Source organism: Scyliorhinus torazame, chromosome 6 (assembly GCF_047496885.1).
Source record: "Scyliorhinus torazame isolate Kashiwa2021f chromosome 6, sScyTor2.1, whole genome shotgun sequence".
In the NCBI taxonomy this organism is placed as follows: Eukaryota; Metazoa; Chordata; class Chondrichthyes; order Carcharhiniformes; family Scyliorhinidae; genus Scyliorhinus; species Scyliorhinus torazame.
This window is the reverse complement of record NC_092712.1, coordinates 14643634-14666167: the sequence shown is the minus strand read 5'-3', so window position 1 is coordinate 14666167 and position 22534 is coordinate 14643634. Positions and strand designations below refer to the sequence as shown.

Below are 22534 nucleotides of genomic sequence, written 5' to 3'. Positions count from 1 at the left end.
AGAGAGCTGGACACTGGAATTAGTGAGAGGCGGATAGAGAGAGAGCAGGACACTGGAATTAATCACAGGCGGATAGAGAGAGAGAGCTGGACACTGGAATTAGTCAGAGGCGGATAGAGAGAGCTGGACACTGGAATTAGTGAGAGGCGGATAGAGAGAGAGAGCTGGACAGTGGAATTAGTGCGAGGCAGATAGAGAGAGCTGGACACTGGAATTAGTGCGAGGCAGATAGAGAGAGAGAGAGCTGGACACTGGAATTAGTGCGAAGCAGATAGAGAGAGAGTGCTGGACACTGGAATTAGTGAGACACAGATAGAGAGAGCTGGACACTGGAATTAATCCGAGGCGGATAGAGAGAGAGAGCTGGACACTGGAATTAGTGTGAGGCGGATAGAGAGAGAGCTGGACACAAATTAGTCAGAGGCGGATAGAGAGAGAGCTGGGCACTGGAATTAGTCAGAGGCGGATAGAGAGAAAGCTGGACACTGGAATAAGTGAGAGGCGGACCGAGAGAGAGCTGGGCACTGGAATTAGTGAGAGGCGGATAGAGACAGAGCGCTGGACACTGGAATTAGTGAGAGGCGGATAGAGAGAGAGAGCTGGACACTGGAATTAGTGAGGCAGATATAGAGAGAGAGCTGGGCACTGGAATTAGAGAGACGGATACAGAGAGAGAGCTGGACACTGGAATTAGTGAGACACATAGAGAGAGAGAGCTGGACACTGGAATTAGTGAGAGGCGGATAGAGAGAGAGCAGGACACTGGAATTAATCACAGGCGGATAGAGAGAGAGAGCTGGACACTGGAATTAGTCAGAGGCGGATAGAGAGAGCTGGACACTGGAATTAGTGAGAGGCGGATAGAGAGAGAGAGCTGGACAGTGGAATTAGTGCGAGGCAGATAGAGAGAGCTGGACACTGGAATTAGTGCGAGGCAGATAGAGAGAGAGAGAGCTGGACACTGGAATTAGTGCGAAGCAGATAGAGAGAGAGTGCTGGACACTGGAATTAGTGAGACACAGATAGAGAGAGCTGGACACTGGAATTAATCCGAGGCGGATAGAGAGAGAGAGCTGGACACTGGAATTAGTGTGAGGCGGATAGAGAGAGAGCGCTGGACACTGGAAATAGTGAGAGACGGATACAGAGTGAGAGCTGGACACTGGAATTAGTGAGAGGCGGATAGAGAGAGAGCGCTGGGCACTGGAATTAGTGAGAGACGGATACAGAGTGAGAGCTGGATACTGGAATTAGTGAGAGGCAGATAGAGAGAGAGAGCTGGACACTGGAATTAGTGAGAGGCAGATAGAGAGAGAGAGCTGGACACTGGAATTAGAGAGACGGATACAGAGTGAGAGCTGGACACTGGAATTAGTGAGAGGCGGATAGAGAGAGAGCAGGACACTGGAATTAGTGAGAGGCAGATAGAGAGAGCGAGAGCTGGACACTGGAATTAGTGAGACACAGATAGAGAGCGCTGGACACTGGAATTAGAGAGACGGATACAGAGAGGGAGCTGGACACTGGAATTAGTGAGACACGGATAGAGAGAGAGAGCTTGACACTGGAATTAGTCAGAAGCGGATAGAGAGAGTGAGCTGGACACTGGAATTAGTGAGAGGTGGATAGAGAGAGAGCTGGACACTGGAATTAGTCAGAAGCGGATAGAGAGAAAGCTGGACACTGGAATTAGTGAGAGGCGGATCGAGAGAGAGCTGGGCACTGGAATTAGTGAGAGGCGGATAGAGAGAGAGCGCTGGACAGTGGAATTAGTGAGAGGCGGATAGAGAGAGAGCTGGACACAAATTAGTCAGAGCCGGATAGAGAACGAGCTGGACACTGGAATTAGTGAGAGGCGCATAGAGAGGGAGCTGGACACTGGAATTAGTCAGAGGCGGATAGAGAGAAAGCTGGACACTGGAATTAGTGAGAGGCGGATCGAGAGAGAGCTGGGCACTGGAATTAGTGAGAGGCAGATAGAGAGAGAGTGCTGAACACTGGAATAAGTGAGAGGCGGACCGAGAGAGAGCTGGGCACTGGAATTAGTGAGAGGCGGATAGAGACAGAGCGCTGGACACTGGAATTAGTGAGAGGCGGATAGAGAGAGAGAGCTGGACACTGGAATTAGTGAGGCAGATATAGAGAGAGAGCTGGGCACTGGAATTAGAGAGACGGATACAGAGAGAGAGCTGGACACTGGAATTTGTGAGACACAGATAGAGAGAGAGAGCTGGACACTGGAATTAGTGAGAGGCGGATAGAGAGAGAGCTGGACACTGGAATTAGTCACAGGCGGATAGAGAGAGAGAGCTGGACACTGGAATTAGTCAGAGGCGGATAGAGAGAGCTGGACACTGGAATTAGTGAGAGGCGGATAGAGAGAGAGAGCTGGACAGTGGATTTAGTGCGAGGCAGATGGAGAGAGCTGGATACTGGAATTAGTGCGAGGCAGATAGAGAGAGAGAGCTGGACACTGGAATTAGTGCGAGGCAGATAGAGAGAGAGAGCTGGACAGTGGAATTAGTGCGAGGCAGATGGAGAGAGCTGGACACTGGAATTAGTGCGAGGCAGATAGGGAGAGAGAGCTGGACACTGGAATTAGTGCGAGGCAGATAGAGAGAGAGAGCTGGACAGTGGAATTAGTGCGAGGCAGATGGAGAGAGCTGGACACTGGAATTAATCCGAGGCGGATGGAGAGAGAGAGCTGGGCACTGGAATTAGAGAGAGACAGATAGAGAGAGAGAGCTGGACTGGAATTAGTGGGAGGCGGATAGAGAGAGAGCTGGACACAAATTAGTCAGAGGCGGATAGAGAGAGAGCTGGGCACTGGAATTAGTCAGAGGCGGATAGAGAGAAAGCTGGACACTGGAATAAGTGAGAGGCGGACCGAGAGAGAGCTGGGCACTGGAATTAGTGAGAGGCGGATAGAGACAGAGCGCTGGACACTGGAATTAGTGAGAGGCGGATAGAGAGAGAGAGCTGGACACTGGAATTAGTGAGGCAGATATAGAGAGAGAGCTGGGCACTGGAATTAGAGAGACGGATACAGAGAGAGAGCTGGACACTGGAATTAGTGAGACACAGATAGAGAGAGAGAGCTGGACACTGGAATTAGTGAGAGGCGGATAGAGAGAGAGCAGGACACTGGAATTAATCACAGGCGGATAGAGAGAGAGAGCTGGACACTGGAATTAGTCAGAGGCGGATAGAGAGAGCTGGACACTGGAATTAGTGAGAGGCGGATAGAGAGAGAGAGCTGGACAGTGGAATTAGTGCGAGGCAGATAGAGAGAGCTGGACACTGGAATTAGTGCGAGGCAGATAGAGAGAGAGAGAGCTGGACACTGGAATTAGTGCGAAGCAGATAGAGAGAGAGAGCTGGACACTGGAATTAGTGAGACACAGATAGAGAGAGCTGGACACTGGAATTAATCCGAGGCGGATAGAGAGAGAGAGCTGGACACTGGAATTAGTGTGAGGCGGATAGAGAGAGAGCGCTGGACACTGGAAATAGTGAGAGACGGATACAGAGTGAGAGCTGGACACTGGAATTAGTGAGAGGCGGATAGAGAGAGAGCGCTGGGCACTGGAATTAGTGAGAGACGGATACAGAGTGAGAGCTGGATACTGGAATTAGTGAGAGGCAGATAGAGAGAGAGAGCTGGACACTGGAATTAGTGAGAGGCAGATAGAGAGAGAGAGCTGGACACTGGAATTAGAGAGACGGATACAGAGTGAGAGCTGGACACTGGAATTAGTGAGAGGCGGATAGAGAGAGAGCAGGACACTGGAATTAGTGAGAGGCAGATAGAGAGAGCGAGAGCTGGACACTGGAATTAGTGAGACACAGATAGAGAGAGCTGGACACTGGAATTAATCCGAGGCGGATAGAGAGAGAGCGCTGGGCACTGGAATTAGTGAGAGACGGATACAGAGTGAGAGCTGGATACTGGAATTAGTGAGAGGCAGATAGAGAGAGAGAGCTGGACACTGGAATTAGTGAGAGGCAGATAGAGAGAGAGAGCTGGACACTGGAATTAGAGAGACGGATACAGAGTGAGAGCTGGACACTGGAATTAGTGAGAGGCGGATAGAGAGAGAGCAGGACACTGGAATTAGTGAGAGGCAGATAGAGAGAGCGAGAGCTGGACACTGGAATTAGTGAGACACAGATAGAGAGCGCTGGACACTGGAATTAGAGAGACGGATACAGAGAGGGAGCTGGACACTGGAATTAGTGAGACACGGATAGAGAGAGAGAGCTTGACACTGGAATTAGTCAGAAGCGGATAGAGAGAGTGAGCTGGACACTGGAATTAGTGAGAGGTGGATAGAGAGAGAGCTGGACACTGGAATTAGTCAGAAGCGGATAGAGAGAAAGCTGGACACTGGAATTAGTGAGAGGCGGATCGAGAGAGAGCTGGGCACTGGAATTAGTGAGAGGCGGATAGAGAGAGAGCGCTGGACAGTGGAATTAGTGAGAGGCGGATAGAGAGAGAGCTGGACACAAATTAGTCAGAGCCGGATAGAGAACGAGCTGGACACTGGAATTAGTGAGAGGCGCATAGAGAGGGAGCTGGACACTGGAATTAGTCAGAGGCGGATAGAGAGAAAGCTGGACACTGGAATTAGTGAGAGGCGGATCGAGAGAGAGCTGGGCACTGGAATTAGTGAGAGGCAGATAGAGAGAGAGTGCTGAACACTGGAATAAGTGAGAGGCGGACCGAGAGAGAGCTGGGCACTGGAATTAGTGAGAGGCGGATAGAGACAGAGCGCTGGACACTGGAATTAGTGAGAGGCGGATAGAGAGAGAGAGCTGGACACTGGAATTAGTGAGGCAGATATAGAGAGAGAGCTGGGCACTGGAATTAGAGAGACGGATACAGAGAGAGAGCTGGACACTGGAATTTGTGAGACACAGATAGAGAGAGAGAGCTGGACACTGGAATTAGTGAGAGGCGGATAGAGAGAGAGCTGGACACTGGAATTAGTCACAGGCGGATAGAGAGAGAGAGCTGGACACTGGAATTAGTCAGAGGCGGATAGAGAGAGCTGGACACTGGAATTAGTGAGAGGCGGATAGAGAGAGAGAGCTGGACAGTGGAATTAGTGCGAGGCAGATGGAGAGAGCTGGATACTGGAATTAGTGCGAGGCAGATAGAGAGAGAGAGCTGGACACTGGAATTAGTGCGAGGCAGATAGAGAGAGAGAGCTGGACAGTGGAATTAGTGCGAGGCAGATGGAGAGAGCTGGACACTGGAATTAGTGCGAGGCAGATAGGGAGAGAGAGCTGGACACTGGAATTAGTGCGAGGCAGATAGAGAGAGAGAGCTGGACAGTGGAATTAGTGCGAGGCAGATGGAGAGAGCTGGACACTGGAATTAATCCGAGGCGGATGGAGAGAGAGAGCTGGGCACTGGAATTAGAGAGAGACAGATAGAGAGAGAGAGCTGGACTGGAATTAGTGGGAGGCGGATAGAGAGAGAGCTGGACACAAATTAGTCAGAGGCGGATAGAGAGAGAGCTGGGCACTGGAATTAGTCAGAGGCGGATAGAGAGAAAGCTGGACACTGGAATAAGTGAGAGGCGGACCGAGAGAGAGCTGGGCACTGGAATTAGTGAGAGGCGGATAGAGACAGAGCGCTGGACACTGGAATTAGTGAGAGGCGGATAGAGAGAGAGAGCTGGACACTGGAATTAGTGAGGCAGATATAGAGAGAGAGCTGGGCACTGGAATTAGAGAGACGGATACAGAGAGAGAGCTGGACACTGGAATTAGTGAGACACAGATAGAGAGAGAGAGCTGGACACTGGAATTAGTGAGAGGCGGATAGAGAGAGAGCAGGACACTGGAATTAATCACAGGCGGATAGAGAGAGAGAGCTGGACACTGGAATTAGTCAGAGGCGGATAGAGAGAGCTGGACACTGGAATTAGTGAGAGGCGGATAGAGAGAGAGAGCTGGACAGTGGAATTAGTGCGAGGCAGATAGAGAGAGCTGGACACTGGAATTAGTGCGAGGCAGATAGAGAGAGAGAGAGCTGGACACTGGAATTAGTGCGAAGCAGATAGAGAGAGAGAGCTGGACACTGGAATTAGTGAGACACAGATAGAGAGAGCTGGACACTGGAATTAATCCGAGGCGGATAGAGAGAGAGAGCTGGACACTGGAATTAGTGTGAGGCGGATAGAGAGAGAGCGCTGGACACTGGAAATAGTGAGAGACGGATACAGAGTGAGAGCTGGACACTGGAATTAGTGAGAGGCGGATAGAGAGAGAGCGCTGGGCACTGGAATTAGTGAGAGACGGATACAGAGTGAGAGCTGGATACTGGAATTAGTGAGAGGCAGATAGAGAGAGAGAGCTGGACACTGGAATTAGTGAGAGGCAGATAGAGAGAGAGAGCTGGACACTGGAATTAGAGAGACGGATACAGAGTGAGAGCTGGACACTGGAATTAGTGAGAGGCGGATAGAGAGAGAGCAGGACACTGGAATTAGTGAGAGGCAGATAGAGAGAGCGAGAGCTGGACACTGGAATTAGTGAGACACAGATAGAGAGCGCTGGACACTGGAATTAGAGAGACGGATACAGAGAGGGAGCTGGACACTGGAATTAGTGAGACACGGATAGAGAGAGAGAGCTTGACACTGGAATTAGTCAGAAGCGGATAGAGAGAGTGAGCTGGACACTGGAATTAGTGAGAGGTGGATAGAGAGAGAGCTGGACACTGGAATTAGTCAGAAGCGGATAGAGAGAAAGCTGGACACTGGAATTAGTGAGAGGCGGATCGAGAGAGAGCTGGGCACTGGAATTAGTGAGAGGCGGATAGAGAGAGAGCGCTGGACAGTGGAATTAGTGAGAGGCGGATAGAGAGAGAGCTGGACACAAATTAGTCAGAGCCGGATAGAGAACGAGCTGGACACTGGAATTAGTGAGAGGCGCATAGAGAGGGAGCTGGACACTGGAATTAGTCAGAGGCGGATAGAGAGAAAGCTGGACACTGGAATTAGTGAGAGGCGGATCGAGAGAGAGCTGGGCACTGGAATTAGTGAGAGGCAGATAGAGAGAGAGTGCTGAACACTGGAATAAGTGAGAGGCGGACCGAGAGAGAGCTGGGCACTGGAATTAGTGAGAGGCGGATAGAGACAGAGCGCTGGACACTGGAATTAGTGAGAGGCGGATAGAGAGAGAGAGCTGGACACTGGAATTAGTGAGGCAGATATAGAGAGAGAGCTGGGCACTGGAATTAGAGAGACGGATACAGAGAGAGAGCTGGACTCTGGAATTTGTGAGACACAGATAGAGAGAGAGAGCTGGACACTGGAATTAGTGAGAGGCGGATAGAGAGAGAGCTGGACACTGGAATTAGTCACAGGCGGATAGAGAGAGAGAGCTGGACACTGGAATTAGTCAGAGGCGGATAGAGAGAGCTGGACACTGGAATTAGTGAGAGGCGGATAGAGAGAGAGAGCTGGACAGTGGAATTAGTGCGAGGCAGATGGAGAGAGCTGGATACTGGAATTAGTGCGAGGCAGATAGAGAGAGAGAGCTGGACACTGGAATTAGTGCGAGGCAGATAGAGAGAGAGAGCTGGACAGTGGAATTAGTGCGAGGCAGATGGAGAGAGCTGGACACTGGAATTAGTGCGAGGCAGATAGAGAGAGAGAGCTGGACACTGGAATTAGTGCGAGGCAGATAGAGAGAGAGAGCTGGACAGTGGAATTAGTGTGAGGCAGATGGAGAGAGCTGGACACTGGAATTAATCCGAGGCGGATGGAGAGAGAGAGCTGGGCACTGGAATTAGAGAGAGACAGATAGAGAGAGAGAGCTGGACTGGAATTAGTGGGAGGCGGATAGAGAGAGAGCTGGACACAAATTAGTCAGATGCGGATAGAGAGAGAGCTGGACACTGGAATTAGTGAGAGGCGGATAGAGAACGAGCTGGACACAAATTAGTCAGAGGCGGATAGAGAGAGAGCTGGGCACTGGAATTAGTCAGAGGCGGATAGAGAGAAAGCTGGACACTGGAATAAGTGAGAGGCGGACCAAGAGAGAGCTGGGCACTGGAATTAGTGAGAGGCGGATAGAGAGAGCTGGACACTGGAATTAGTGAGAGGCGGATAGAGAGAGAGAGCTGGACACTGGAATTAGTGAGGCAGATATAGAGAGAGAGCTGGGCACTGGAATTAGAGAGACGGATACAGAGAGAGAGCTGGATACTGGAATTAGTGAGACACAGATAGAGAGAGAGAGCTGGACACTGGAATTAGTGAGAGGCGGATAGAGAGAGAGAGCTGGACAGTGGAATTAGTGCGAGGCAGATAGAGAGAGCTGGACACTGGAATTAGTGCGAGGCAGATAGAGAGAGAGAGAGCTGGACACTGGAATTAGTGCGAAGCAGATAGAGAGAGAGAGCTGGACACTGGAATTAGTGAGACACAGATAGAGAGAGCTGGACACTGGAATTAATCCGAGGCGGATAGAGAGAGAGAGCTGGACACTGGAATTAGTGTGAGGCGGATAGAGAGAGAGCGCTGGACACTGGAAATAGTGAGAGACGGATACAGAGTGAGAGCTGGACACTGGAATTAGTCAGAGGCGGATAGAGAGAGAGAGCTGGGCACTGGAATTAGTGAGAGGCGGATAGAGAGTGAGCTGGACACAAATTAGTCAGAGGCGGATAGAGAGAGAGCTGGACACTGGAATTAGTCAGAGGCGGATAGAAAGAAAGCTGGACACTGGAATAAGTGAGAGGCGGATAGAGACAGAGCGCTGGACACTGGAATTAGTGAGAGGCGGATAGAGAGAGAGCGCTGGACACTGGAATTAGTGAGACACAGATAGAGAGAGAGAGCTGGACACTGGAATTAGTGAGAGGCGGATAGAGAGAGAGCTGGACACTGGAATTAGTGCGAGGCAGATAGAGAGAGAGAGCTGGACACTGGAATTAGTGCGAGGCTGATAGAGAGAGAGAGCTGGACACTGGAATTAGTGTGAGGCGGATAGAGAGAGATCGCTGGACACTGGAATTAGTGAGAGACGGATACAGAGTGAGAGCTGGACACTGGAATTAGTCAGAGGCGGATAGAGAGAGAGAGCTGGGCACTGGAATTAGAGAGTGACAGATAGAGAGAGAGAGCTGGACTGGAATTAGTGAGAGGCGGATAGAGAGTGAGCTGGACACAAAAATAGTCAGAGGCGGATAGAGAGAGAGCTGGACACTGGAATTAGTGAGAGGCGGATAGAGAGAGAGCTGGACACTGGAATTAGTGCGAGGCAGATAGAGAGAGAGCTGGACACTGGAATTAATCCGAGGCGGATAGAGAGAGAGAGCTGGACACTGGAATTAGTGAGACACAGATAGAGAGAGCTGGACACTGGAATTAATCCGAGGCGGATAGAGAGAGAGAGCTGGACACTGGAATTAGTGTGAGGCGGATAGAGAGAGAGCGCTGGACACTGGAATTAGTGAGAGACGGATACCGAGTGAGAGCTGGACACTGGAATTAGTGAGAGGCGGATAGAGAGAGAGCGCTGGACACTGGAATTAGTGAGAGACGGATACAGAGTGAGAGCTGGATACTGGAATTAGTGAGAGGCGGATAGAGAGAGAGAGCTGGACACTGGAATTAGTCAGAGGCGGATAGAGCGAGAGAGCTGGACACTGGAATTAGTGAGAGGCAGATAGAGAGAGAAAGCTGGACACTGGAATTAGTGAGAGGCAGATAGAGAGAGAGAGCTGGACACTGGAATTAGAGAGACGGATACAGAGTGAGAGCTGGACACTGGAATTAGTGAGAGGCGGATAGAGAGAGAGCAGGACACTGGAATTAGTGAGAGGCAGATAGAGAGAGAGAGCTGGACACTGGAGTTAGTGAGACACAGATAGAGAGAGAGAGCTGGACACTGGAATTAGTGAGAGGCGGAGAGAGAGAGAGCTGGGCACTGGAATTAGTGAGAGGCAGATAGAGAGCGCTGGACACTGGAATTAGAGAGACGGATACAGAGAGGGAGCTGGACACTGGAATTAGTGAGACACAGATAGAGAGAGAGAGCTGGACACTGGAATTCGTCAGAAGCGGATAGAGAGAGTGAGCTGGACACTGGAATTAGTGAGAGGCGGATAGAGAGAGAGCTGGACACTGGAATTAGTGAGAGGCGGATCGAGAGAGAGCTGGGCACTGGAATTAGTGAGAGGCAGATAGAGAGAGAGTGCTGGACACTGGAATTAGTGAGATGCGGATAGAGAGAGAGAGCTGGACACTGGAATTAGTGAGGCAGATAGAGAGAGAGAGAGCTGGACACTGGAATTAGAGAGACGGATACAGAGAGAGAGCAGGACACTGGAATTAGTGAGAGGCAGAAAGAGAGAGAACTGGACACTGGAATTAGTGAGAGGCGGTTAGAGAGAGAGAGAGAGAGCTGGACACTGGAATTAGTGAGAGGTGGATAGAGAGAGCTGGACACTGGAATTATGAAAATGAAATGAAAATCGCTTATTGTCACAAGTAGGCTTCAAATGAAGTTACTGTGAAAAGCCCCTAGTCGCCACATTACGGCGCCTGTTCGGGGAGGCTGGTACGGGAATCGAACCGTGCTTCTGGCTTGCTTTGGTCTGCTTTCACAGCCAGCGATTTAGCCCTGTGCTAAACATCCCCTTATTAGTGTGAGACTGAGAGAGAGAGCTGGACACTGGAATTAGTGAGAGACGGATAGAGAGAGAGCGCTGGACACTGGAATTAGTGAGAGGCGGATAGAGGGAGAGAGCTGGACACTGGAATTAGTGAGAGGCGGATAGAGAGCGAGCTGGACACTGGAATTAGTGAGAGGCAGATAGGGAGAGAGAGCTGGACACTGGAATTAGTGTGAGGCGGATAGAGAGAGAGCGCTGGACACTGGAATTAGTGAGAGAAGGATACAGAGTGAGAGCTGGACACAGGAATTAGTGAGAGGCGGATAGAGAGAGAGCAGGAGAGCAGGACACTGGAATTAGTGAGAGGCGGATAGAGAGAGAGCGCTGGACACTGGAATTAGTGAGAGACGGATACAGAGTGAGAGCTGGACACTGGAATTAGTGAGAGGCGGATAGAGAGAGAGCAGGACACTGGAATTAGTGAGAGGCGGATAGAGAGAGAGAGCTGGACACTGGAATTAGTCAGAGGCGGATAGAGCGAGAGAGCTGGACACTGGAATTAGTGAGAGGCAGATAGAGAGAGAGAGCTGGACACTGGAATTAGTGAGAGGCAGATAGAGAGAGAGAGCTGGACACTAGAATTAGAGAGACGGATACAGAGTGAGAGCTGCACACTGGAATTAGTGAGATGCGGATAGAGAGAGAGCAGGACACTGGAATTAGTGAGAGGCAGATAGAGAGAGAGCTGGACACTGGAATTAGAGAGACGGATACAGAGAGAGCTGGACACTGGAATTAGTGAGACATAGATAGAGAGAGAGAGCTGGACACTGGAATTAGTCAGAGGCGGATAGACAGAGAGAGCTGGGCACTGGAATTAGAGAGAGACAGATAGAGAGAGAGAGCTGGACTGGAATTAGTGAGAGGCGGATAGAGAGAGAGCTGGACACAAATTAGTCAGAGGCGGATAGAGAGAGAGCTGGGCACTGGAATTAGTGAGAGGCGGAGAGAGACAGAGCGAGCTGGGCACTGGAATTAGTGAGAGGCAGATAGACAGAGAGCGCTGGACACTGGAATTAGAGAGACGGATATAGAGAGAGAGCTGGACACTGGAATTAGTGAGACATAGATAAAGAGAGAGAGCTGGACACTGGAATTAGTCAGAGGCGGATAGAGAGAGAGAGCTGGGCACTGGAATTAGAGAGAGACAGATAGAGAGAGAGAGCTGGACTGGAATTAGTGAGAGGCGGATAGAGAGAGAGCTGGACACAAATTAGTCAGAGCCGGAGAGAGAGAGAGCTGGACACTGGAATTAGTGAGAGGCGGATCGAGAGGGAGCTGGACACTGGAATTAGTCAGAGGTGGATAGAGAGAAAGCTGGACACTGGAATTAGTGAGAGGCGGATCGACAGAGAGCTGGGCACTGGAATTAGTGAGAGGCGGATAGAGAGAGAGCTGGGCACTGGAATTAGTGAGAGGCGGATAGAGAGAGAGCTGGACACTGGAATTAGTGAGGCAGATAGAGAGAGAGAGAGCTGGACACTGGAATTAGTCAGAGGTGGATAGAGAGAGCTGGACACTGGAATTAGTCAGAGGTGGATAGAGAGAAAGCTGGACACTGGAATTAGTCAGAGGTGGATAGAGAGAAAGCTGGACACTGGAATTAGTGAGAGGCGGATCGAGAGAGAGCTGGGCACTGGAATTAGTGAGAGGCGGATAGAGAGAGAGCGCTGGACACTGGAATTAGTGAGAGGTGGATAGAGAGAGAGAGCTGGACACTGTAATTAGTGAGGCAGACAGAGAGAGAGAGAGAGCTGGACACTGGAATTAGAGAGACGGATACAGAGAGCGAGCTGGACACTGGAATTAGTGAGAGGCAGAAAGAGAGAGAACTGGACACTGGAATTAGTGAGAGGCGGTTAGAGAGAGAGAGAGAGCTGGACACTGGAATTATGAAAATGAAATGAAAATCGCTTATTGTCACAGGTAGGCTTCAAATGAAGTTACTGTGAAAAGCCCCTAGTCGCCACATTACGGCGCCTGTTCGGGGAGGCTGGTACGGGAATCGAACCGTGCTTCTGGCTTGCTTTGGTCTGCTTTCACAGCCAGCGATTTAGCCCTGTGCTAAACATCCCCTTATTAGTGTGAGACAGAGAGAGAGAGCTGGACACTGGAATTAGTGAGAGGCGGATAGAGGGAGAGAGCTGGACACTGGAATTAGTGAGAGGCGGATAGAGAGCGAGCTGGACACTGGGATTAGTGAGAGGCAGATAGAGAGAAAGAGCTGGACACTGGAATTAGTGTGAGGCGGATAGAGAGAGAACGCTGGACACTGGAATTAGTGAGAGACGGATACAGAGTGAGAGCTGGACACAGGAATTAGTGAGAGGCGGATAGAGAGAGAGCAGGACACTGGAATTAGTGAGAGGCAGATAGAGAGAGAGAGCTGGACACTGGAATTAGTGTGAGGCGGATAGAGAGAGAGCGCTGGACACTGGAATTAGTGAGAGACGGATACAGAGTGAGAGCTGGACACAGGAATTAGTGAGAGGCGGATAGAGAGAGAGCAGGACACTGGAATTAGTGAGAGGCAGATAGAGCGAGAGAGCTGGACACTGGGATTAGTGAGAGGCAGATAGAGAGAGAGAGTTGGACACTGGAATTAGTGTGAGGCGGATAGAGAGAGAGCGCTGGACACTGGAATTAGTGAGAGACGGATACAGAGTGAGAGCTGGACACAGGAATTAGTGAGAGGCGGATAGAGAGAGAGCAGGACACTGGAATTAGTGAGAGGCGGATAGAGAGGGAGCGCTGGACACTGGAATTAGTGAGAGACGGATACAGAGTGAGAGCTGGACACTGGAATTAGTGAGAGGTGGATAGAGAGAGAGCAGGACACTGGAATTAGTGAGAGGCGGATAGAGAGAGAGAGCTGGACACTGGAATTAGTCAGAGGCGGATAGAGCGAGAGAGCTGGACACTGGAATTAGTGAGAGGCAGATAGAGAGAGAGAGCTGGACACTGGAATTAGTGAGAGGCAGATAGAGAGAGAGAGCTGCACACTAGAATTAGAGAGACGGATACAGAGTGAGAGCTGCACACTGGAATTAGAGGCGGATAGAGAGAGAGTGCTGGGCACTGGAATTAGAGAGAGACAGATAGAGAGAGAGAGCTGGACTGGAATTAGTGAGAGGCGGATAGAGAGAGAGTTGGACACAAATTAGTCAGAGGCGGATAGAGAGAGAGCTGGGCACTGGAATTAGTGAGAGGCAGATAGAGAGAGAGCGCTGGACACTGGAATTAGAGAGACGGATATAGAGAGAGAGCTGGACACTGGAATTAGTCAGAGGCGGATAGAGAGAGAGAGCTGGGCACTGGAATTCGAGAGACAGATAGAGAGAGCGAGCTGGACTGGAATTAGTGAGAGGCGGATAGAGAGAGAGCTGGACACTGGAATTAGTGAGAGGCGGATCGAGAGAGAGCTGGACACTGGAATTAGTGAGAGGCGGATAGAGAGAGAGCTGGACACTGGAATTAGTCAGAGGCGGATAGAGAGAATGCTGGACACTGGAATAAGTGAGAGGCGGACTGAGAGAGAGCTGGGCACTGGAATTAGTGAGAGGCGGATAGAGACAGAGCGCTGGGCACTGGAATTAGTGAGAGACGGATACAGAGAGAGAGCTGGACACTGGAATTAGTGAGACACAGATAGAGAGAGAGAGCTGGACACTGGAATTAGTGAGAGGCGGATAGAGAGAGAGAGCTGGACACTGGAATTAGTCATAGGCGGATAGAGAGAGAGAGCTGGACACTGGAATTAGTCAGAGGCGGATAGAGAGAGAGAGCTGGACAGTGGAATTAGTGCGAGGCAGATAGAGAGAGCTGGACACTGGAATTAGTGCGAGGCAGATAGAGAGAGCTGGATACTGGAATTAGTGCGAGGCAGATAGAGAGAGTGAGCTGGACACTGGAATTAGTGAGACACAGATAGAGAGAGCTGGACACTGGAATTAATCCGAGGCGGATAGAGAGAGAGAGCTGGACACTGGAATTAGTGTGAGGCGGATAGAGAGAGAGTGCTGGACACTGGAATTAGTGAGAGACGGATACAGAGTGAGAGCTGGACACTGGAATTAGTGAGAGGCGGATAGGGAGAGAGCGCTGGACACTGGAATTAGTGAGAGACGGATACAGAGTGAGAGCTGGATACTGGAATTAGTGAGAGGCGGATAGAGAGAGAGAGCTGGACACTGGAATTAGTGAGAGGCGGATAGAGCGAGAGAGCTGGACACTGGAATTAGTGAGAGGCAGATAGAGAGAGAGAGCTGGACACTGGAATTAGTGAGAGGCAGATAGAGAGAGAGAGCTGGACACTGGAATTAGAGAGACGGATACAGAGTGAGAGCTGGACACTGGAATTAGTGAGAGGCGGATAGAGAGAGAGCAGGACACTGGAATTAGTGAGAGGCAGATAGAGAGAGAGAGCTGGACACTGGAGTTAGTGAGACACAGATAGAGAGAGAGAGCTGGACACTGGAATTAGTGAGAGGCGGAGAGAGAGAGCTGGGCACTGGAATTAGTGAGAGGCAGATAGAGAGAGAGAGAGCTGGACACTGGAATTAGTGAGACACAGATAGAGAGAGAGAGCTGGACACTGGAATTAGTCAGAAGCGGATAAAGAGAGAGAGCTGGACACTGGAATTAGTGAGAGGCGGATAGAGAGAGAGCTGGACACTGGAATTAGTCAGAAGCGGATAGAGAGAAAGCTGGACACTGGAATTAGTGAGAGGCGGATCGAGAGAGAGCTGGGCACTGGAATTAGTGAGAGGTGGATAGAGAGAGAGCGCTGGACAGTGGAATTAGTGAGAGGCGGATAGAGAGAGAGCTGGACACAAATTAGTCAGAGCCGGATAGAGAGAGAGCTGGACACTGGAATTAGTGAGAGGCGGATAGAGAGGGAGCTGGACACTGGAATTAGTGAGAGGCGGATAGAGAGAAAGCTGGACACTGGAATTAGTGAGAGGCGGATCGAGAGAGAGCTGGGCACTGGAATTAGTGAGAGGCGGATAGAGAGAGAGAGCTGGACACTGGAATTAGTGAGGCAGATAGAGAGAGAGAGAGCTGGACACTGGAATTAGAGAGACGGATACAGAGAGAGAGCTGGACACTGGAATTAGTGAGACACAGAGAGAGAGAGAGAGCTGGACACTGAAATTAGTGAGAGGCGGATAGAGAGAGAGAGCTAGACACTGGAATTAGTCACAGGCGGATAGAAAGAGAGCGCTGAACACTGGAATTAGAGAGACGGATACAGAGAGAGAGCTGGGCACTGGAATTAGTGATACAGATAGAGAGAGAGAGCTGCACACTGGAATTAGTGAGAGGGGGAAACAGAGAGAGAGAGCTGGACACTGGATTTAATCAGAGGCAGATAGAGAGAGAGCTGGACACTGGAATTAGTGCGAGGCAGATAGAGAGAGGGCGCTGGACACTGGAATTAGTGAGAGGCAGATAGAGAGAGTGAGCTGGACACTGGAATTAATCAGAGGCGGATAGAGAGAGAGAGCTGGACACTGGAATTAGTGAGTGACAGATAGAGAGAGAGAGCTGCACACTGGAATTAGTGAGAGGCGGATACAGAGAGAGAGAGCTGAACACTGGATTTAATCAGAGGCAGATAGAGAGAGAGCTGGTCAATGGAATTAGTGCGAGGCAGATAGAGAGAGGGCGGTGGACACTGGAATTAGTGAGGGGCAGATAGAGAGAGCTGGACACTGGAATTAGTGCGAGGCAGATAGCGAGAGAGCTGGACACTGGAATTAGTGAGAGACGGGTAGAGCGAGAGAGCTGGACACTGGAATTAGTGATAGACTGATGGAGAGAGAGAGGGGGGGGTAATTAGTTAGGTGATACAGAGAGAGAGAGAGAGCTGGGCACTGGAATTAGTGAGAGACGGATGGAGAGAGAGAGCTGGGGAATTAGTCAGGTGATACAGAGAGAGAGAGAGAGCTGGACACTGGAATTAGTGAGAGGCGGATACAGAGAGAGCTGGACACTGGAATTAGTGAGAGACGGATGGAGAGAGAGAGCTGGACACTGGGATTAGTGATAGACGAATACAGAGAGAGAGCTGGACAGTCGAATTAGTGAGTGACAGATAGAGAGAGAGAGCTGCACACTGGAATTAGTGAGAGGCGGATACAGAGAGAGAGAGCTGAACACTGGATTTAATCAGAGGCAGATAGAGAGAGAGCTGGTCACTGGAATTAGTGCGAGGCAGATAGAGAGAGGGCGGTGGACACTGGAATTAGTGAGGGGCAGATAGAGAGAGCTGGACACTGGAATTAGTCAGAGGCAGATAGAGAGAGCTGGACACTGGAATTAATCCGAGGCGGATAGAGAGAGAGAGCTGGACACTGGAATGAGGCAGATATAGAGAGAGAGCTGGACACTGGAATTAATCAGAGGCGGATAGAGAGAGGGGGCTGGACACTGGAATTAGTGAGAGGCAGATAGAGTCAGAGCTGGACACTGGAATTAGTGAGAGGCAGATAGAGAGAGCTGGACACTGGAATTAGTGCGAGGCAGATAGCGAGAGAGCTGGACACTGGAATTAGTGAGAGACGGGTAGAGCGAGAGAGCTGGACACTGGAATTAGTGATAGACTGATGGAGAGAGAGAGGGGGGGGTAATTAGTCAGGTGATACAGAGAGAGAGAGAGAGCTGGGGAATTAGTCAGAGGTGATATAGAGAGAGAGCTGGGGAATTAGTCAGGTGATACAGAGAGCGAGAGAGAGCTGGACACTGGAATTAGTGAGAGGCGGATACAGAGAGAGCTGGACACTGGAATTAGTGAGAGACGGATGGAGAGAGAGAGCTGGACACTGGGATTAGTGATAGACGGATACAGAGAGAGAGCTGGACAGTCGAATTAGTGAGAGACGGGTGGAGAGCGAGAGCTGGGGAATTCGTCAGAGGTGATACAGAGAGAGAGGGAGAGAGCTGGGGAATTAGTCAGGTGATACAGAGAGAGAGAGAGCTGGGGAATTAGTCCGAGGTGATACAGAGCGAGAGAGCTGGACACTGGAATTAGTGCGAGGCAGATAGAGAGAGAGCTGGACACTGGAATTAGTGAGAGGCGGATAGAGCGAGAGAGCTGGACACTGGAATTAGTGATAGACGGATACAGAGAGAGAGCTGGACAGTCGAATTAGTGAGAGACGGATGGAGAGAGAGAGCTGGGGAATTAGTCAGAGGTGATACAGAGAGAGAGCTGGGGAATTAGTCAGGTGATACAGAGAGAGAGAGAGCTGGGGAATTAGTCAGAGGTGATACAGAGAGAGAGAGAGAGCTGGACACTGGAATTAGTGAGAGACGGGTGGAGAGCGAGAGCTGGGGAATTAGTCAGAGGTGATACAGAGAGAGCTGGGGAATTCGTCAGGTGATACAGAGAGAGAGAGAGCTGGACACTGGAATTAGTGAGAGACGGATGGAGAGAGAGAGCTGGGGAATTAGTCAGAGGTGATACAGAGAGAGAGCTGGGGAATTAGTCAGGTGATACAGAGAGAGAGAGCTGGACACTGGAATTAGTGAGAGAGAGCTGGGGAATTAGTCAGATGATCCAGAGAGAGAGCTGGGGAATTAGTCAGGTGATACAGAGAGCAGGAGAGAGAGCTGGACACTGGAATTAGTGAGAGACGGATGGAGAGAGAGAGCTGGGGAATTAGTCAGAGGTGATACAGAGAGAGAGCTGGGGAATTATTTAGGTGATACACAGAGCGAGAGAGAGAGCTGGGGAATTAGTCAGAGGTGATACAGAGAGCGAGAGAGCTGGACACTGGAATTAGTGAGAGACGGATGGAAAGAGAGAGCTGGGGAATTAGTCAGAGGTGATACAGAGAGAGAGCTGGGGAATTATTTAGGTGATACACAGAGCGAGAGAGAGAGCTGGGGAATTAGTCAGAGGTGATACAGAGAGAGAGTGAGCTGTTCTAAACAGGAATGCACTGCCAGAAAAGTTAGTGGAAGCATATTCAATAATTACTTGCATAAATAAATTGAATAAATACTGGAGGCGTCACGGGGAAAGAGCGGGGAGTGGGATCCGTTCGATAGACCCTGTAAAGAGGCAGCACACAGTGTGCCAAATAGCTTTGTCCTGTGATTTTGTAATTGTGTGGAGTTGCTGGATGTTGACATTTACACTGAGTATCCTCCTGTTTGTTCCCCCTCCCCCCTCACCTGGAAGTGTATTACCCATTGAAGTGTCTGCCTGTGGCTGGATGACTCTGAAGCTGATTTCCATTCTCTACCTGGCTCTGCTCCTGGGTTGCATTACCCTGATCAATTTCTCACTGGGCTTCATCCTGGCGGCCACCCTGGTCCCAGCTGCTGCCGTGGCTCAGCCAGCACCTCACAAGTAAGTGGAGGCAAAGAAAACCGGGGTATCAGAGGTGTGCTCGAAACCGAAAACATTACAGTGCTGTATGGGAAGGCCAGGGGAGCGAATCACTCTGCTAGCATAGGTAGCATGGGCTGAATGGCCTCATTGTGGACTGTGGAAGCCACAGGATTGTTTCGGTTGTAAAACCTGCATTTATATGTCACCTTTCACATCCTCGGGATACCCCAGCGCAGAACGAACGAGGACTATCAGCCAATTTAACTCTAATTTCTCTCAAATTACAACCTGACTACCTCCCTGTTAAAAGCTAACGGGTCCTTAGTTTCCGGTCTCCGAGTTTGTTTTGTGGGAAAATGATGCAGTCACATCCCACCCCAAGGGTGGACAGAACCTGGGTGTGGACAGGAGAGGATTCATTCATTATACCGTCAGAGAACACAATCGCGGAGCCTTAGTCCCAGCGACTGCACGTCTAGGTCCTTGGAGTTCGGATTGTATCAGAAAGTAATCAAAATTATCGGGTGTTATTTAAATTGTCAGGTTGTGATCCTGGTCAGATGATCTTTGCTTCCTGCACGTGGGGTACCCAGCTCCCAGAATCCTCAATGTTCAAACACTTTTGTAATGCAAATTTATTATTCCGGGATTGGTAAAAACACGTTTCCTTTCCCAAAGAGCATTACTGAACCAGATGAACAAGCTGATAGTTTCCTGGTCACTCACTAGCCTGATTTGGAAATATATCGGCCGTTACTTCACTGTCGCTGGGTCAAAAGCCTGGAACTCCCTCCCTAACAGCACAGTGGGTTTACCTACACCACGTGGACTGCAGCGGGTCAAGAAGGCAGCTCATCGCCACCACCTTCTGAAAGGACAATTAGGGATGGACTATAAATGCTGGCCTGACCAGCGACAGCCACATCCTGTCAATGAATGAAAAAACCCATTACTTTTCCTCTGGATTTATTCAGTCGAATTTAATTTCCTCCGACTGCTGTGGTGGGATTTGAACGCCGATCTCTGGATCAATACTGGTCCCATTTCATAGCCACTTTGCTACTATTCCTGATATTTGTTTGTAGTTAAATTGAGCGAAGAGCTGTGTTAAGCAACCTTTAAATACCTGGGGGGCGGGGGCACCTTTGCTCCATATACCTGTTTTTGTCGAAACTCCCAAACTTCTTAATCTTAACAGAAGGTGCTGGAAAAACTCAGCAGTTCTGGCAGCGTCACTGGAGTTCCAAAGAAGACTCATTCATATCGGATTCGAAACATTAACTTCTGTTACTCTCTCCACAGATGCTGCCGCACCAGCACTTGCTGTTTTTCTCGATCCTCAAATCGTTTTGATTCATAAGGGGATCGGGGGTTATGGGGAGAAGGCAGGAGAATGGGGATGAAAAAAATATCAGCCATGATTAAATGGCAAAGCAGACTCAATGGGCCGAGTGGCTCCTATGTCTTATGGTTTTCAGTGCAATTATTGGATGTTTGTATTTAAATTGAGTGAGACCGTGGGCCACACTTTTTCCTTGGCTCTGGCACGCCTATTTTGAGACATGCTTTTAGCGATTTTAATTGTCTCTTTCTTCCCTGCCCCCTCTGCAGGATGTTCAACGCCCTGTTCCTCATCCTGATGTCTCCGGCCACTGTCGTGTTGCTGTGCATTTACCTGTACCATGAGCTGACAGAGTATCCCATTACCTTGCTGGAGTGCTGGCAGCTGTTCCTGCAGGCCGTGGCAGAATCCATCCTCGACCATCACCTGTACAGTTCCATAGTTTACCCCTTCATCGTGTTCTTCATCTACCCCTGCTGGCTCCTACTTTGGAATGTGGTCTTCTGGAATTAAGACAGGCCCTCATCCCCCTCCCAGCTCTGTTGGCAAGTTCTGGCACACCAGCGGTGTGTGGTTGGCAGAAGATTCATCACCTGTGGACATGGTTGACTGCACTGAGGGACTGGAGATGAACGGACCAAGGGTCTTGTTATTGAATAATGCTCAGTCCCAGTTCTCTTGGGGATCGTGTCGGGGGAAAGTGATGGGGTCACAGGAAGGAATGAATAGATTGAATGAGCTATCAGAGGGAAGGATCATGGGTAGTGAGGAGGGGCTGAAGAGGGGAGACTAATGGGAATAGGACAATTAGCCATTTATTGGCGTCCCAGAGCAAGGAGAATCTCCCTGAAAGAAATACAACCCTTCAGGGGACAGGGAAATATGAAGGCCCATTCTGATCTAGAGGAGACTAAACCTCAAAAAATACACTCCAGGATATTTGAACCTTAGTCTAAACAGGAAAGAGAAATGTCTTCAGTCATTTTGTCACCAAGGAACTGCAACAAGACGCATCAGTAAGGATTTCAGATCAAAAACAGCTTCAGGTCAGATATTTGAATGCGATTATTGGATGTTTGTATTTAAATTGAGTGAGGCGCTGTCTCTCCAACACCCCCCTCCATACTACTGAGTTTGTATTATTGAAACTTGTTTTGTGTGTAAACAGTTGATTGGGATTTTAAAGAAATGCTAGGGAATAAAAATTGTGATCCATGTTCACTTTGCAGGGATTACAGTTCCTTGTACGGGTACGAAACGGCATAAAGATTCGCATTCACCCTCAGGATGTCCCGAAGCAGTTTAGTTTTTCAAAAATATTTTTATTCGCCATATTTTCATCATTTTCACCATACAAACAAGAACCAGAAACCGAACTCCCTCAACAATATATAACAAACCGAACTCCCTCAACAATATATAACAAACCGAACTCCCTCAACAATATATAACAAACCGAACTCCCTCAACAATATATAACAAACCGAACTCCCTCAACAATATATAACAAACCGAACTCCCTCAACAATATATAACAAACCGAACTCCCTCAACAATATATAACAAACCGAACTCCCTCAACAATATATAACAAACCGAACTCCCTCAACAATATATAACAAACCGAACTCCCTCAACAATATATAACAAACCGAACTCCCTCAACAATATATAACAAACCGAACTCCCTCAACAATATATAACAAACCGAACTCCCTCAACAATATATAACAAACCAAACTCCCTCAACAATATATAACAAACCAAACTCCCTCAACAATATATAACAAACCAAACTCCCTCAACAATATATAACAAACCAAACTCCCTCAACAATATATAACAAACCAAACTCCCTCAACAATATATAACAAACCAAACTCCCTCAACAATATATAACAAACCAAACTCCCTCAACAATATATAACAAACCAAACTCCCTCAACAATATATAACAAACCAAACTCCCTCAACAATATATAACAAACCAAACTCCCTCAACAATATATAACAAACCAAACTCCCTCAACAATATATAACAAACCAAACTCCCTCAACAATATATAACAAACCAAACTCCCTCAACAATATATAACAAACCAAACTCCCTCAACAATATATAACAAAAGAACAGAAAAGAAAGCAGCCCTCCCCA

The 22534-nt window shown here is 49.3% G+C and overlaps 1 protein-coding gene across 1 annotated transcript in view; it reads left to right on the top strand.

Annotated features, from left to right (window-relative positions):
* The window catches only part of gpaa1 (glycosylphosphatidylinositol anchor attachment 1), a 93228-nt gene extending 71632 nt beyond the window's left edge, over positions 1–21596 (top strand). Inside the window, exons 12-13 of the mRNA XM_072507948.1 lie at positions 18885–19055; positions 20649–21596. Coding sequence (XP_072364049.1) covers positions 18885–19055; positions 20649–20892 — 415 coding nt within the window. The 3' untranslated portion in view covers positions 20893–21596. The remainder of the gene's footprint in view (positions 1–18884; positions 19056–20648) is intronic.
* The last annotated feature ends 938 nt before the right edge of the window (positions 21597–22534 follow it).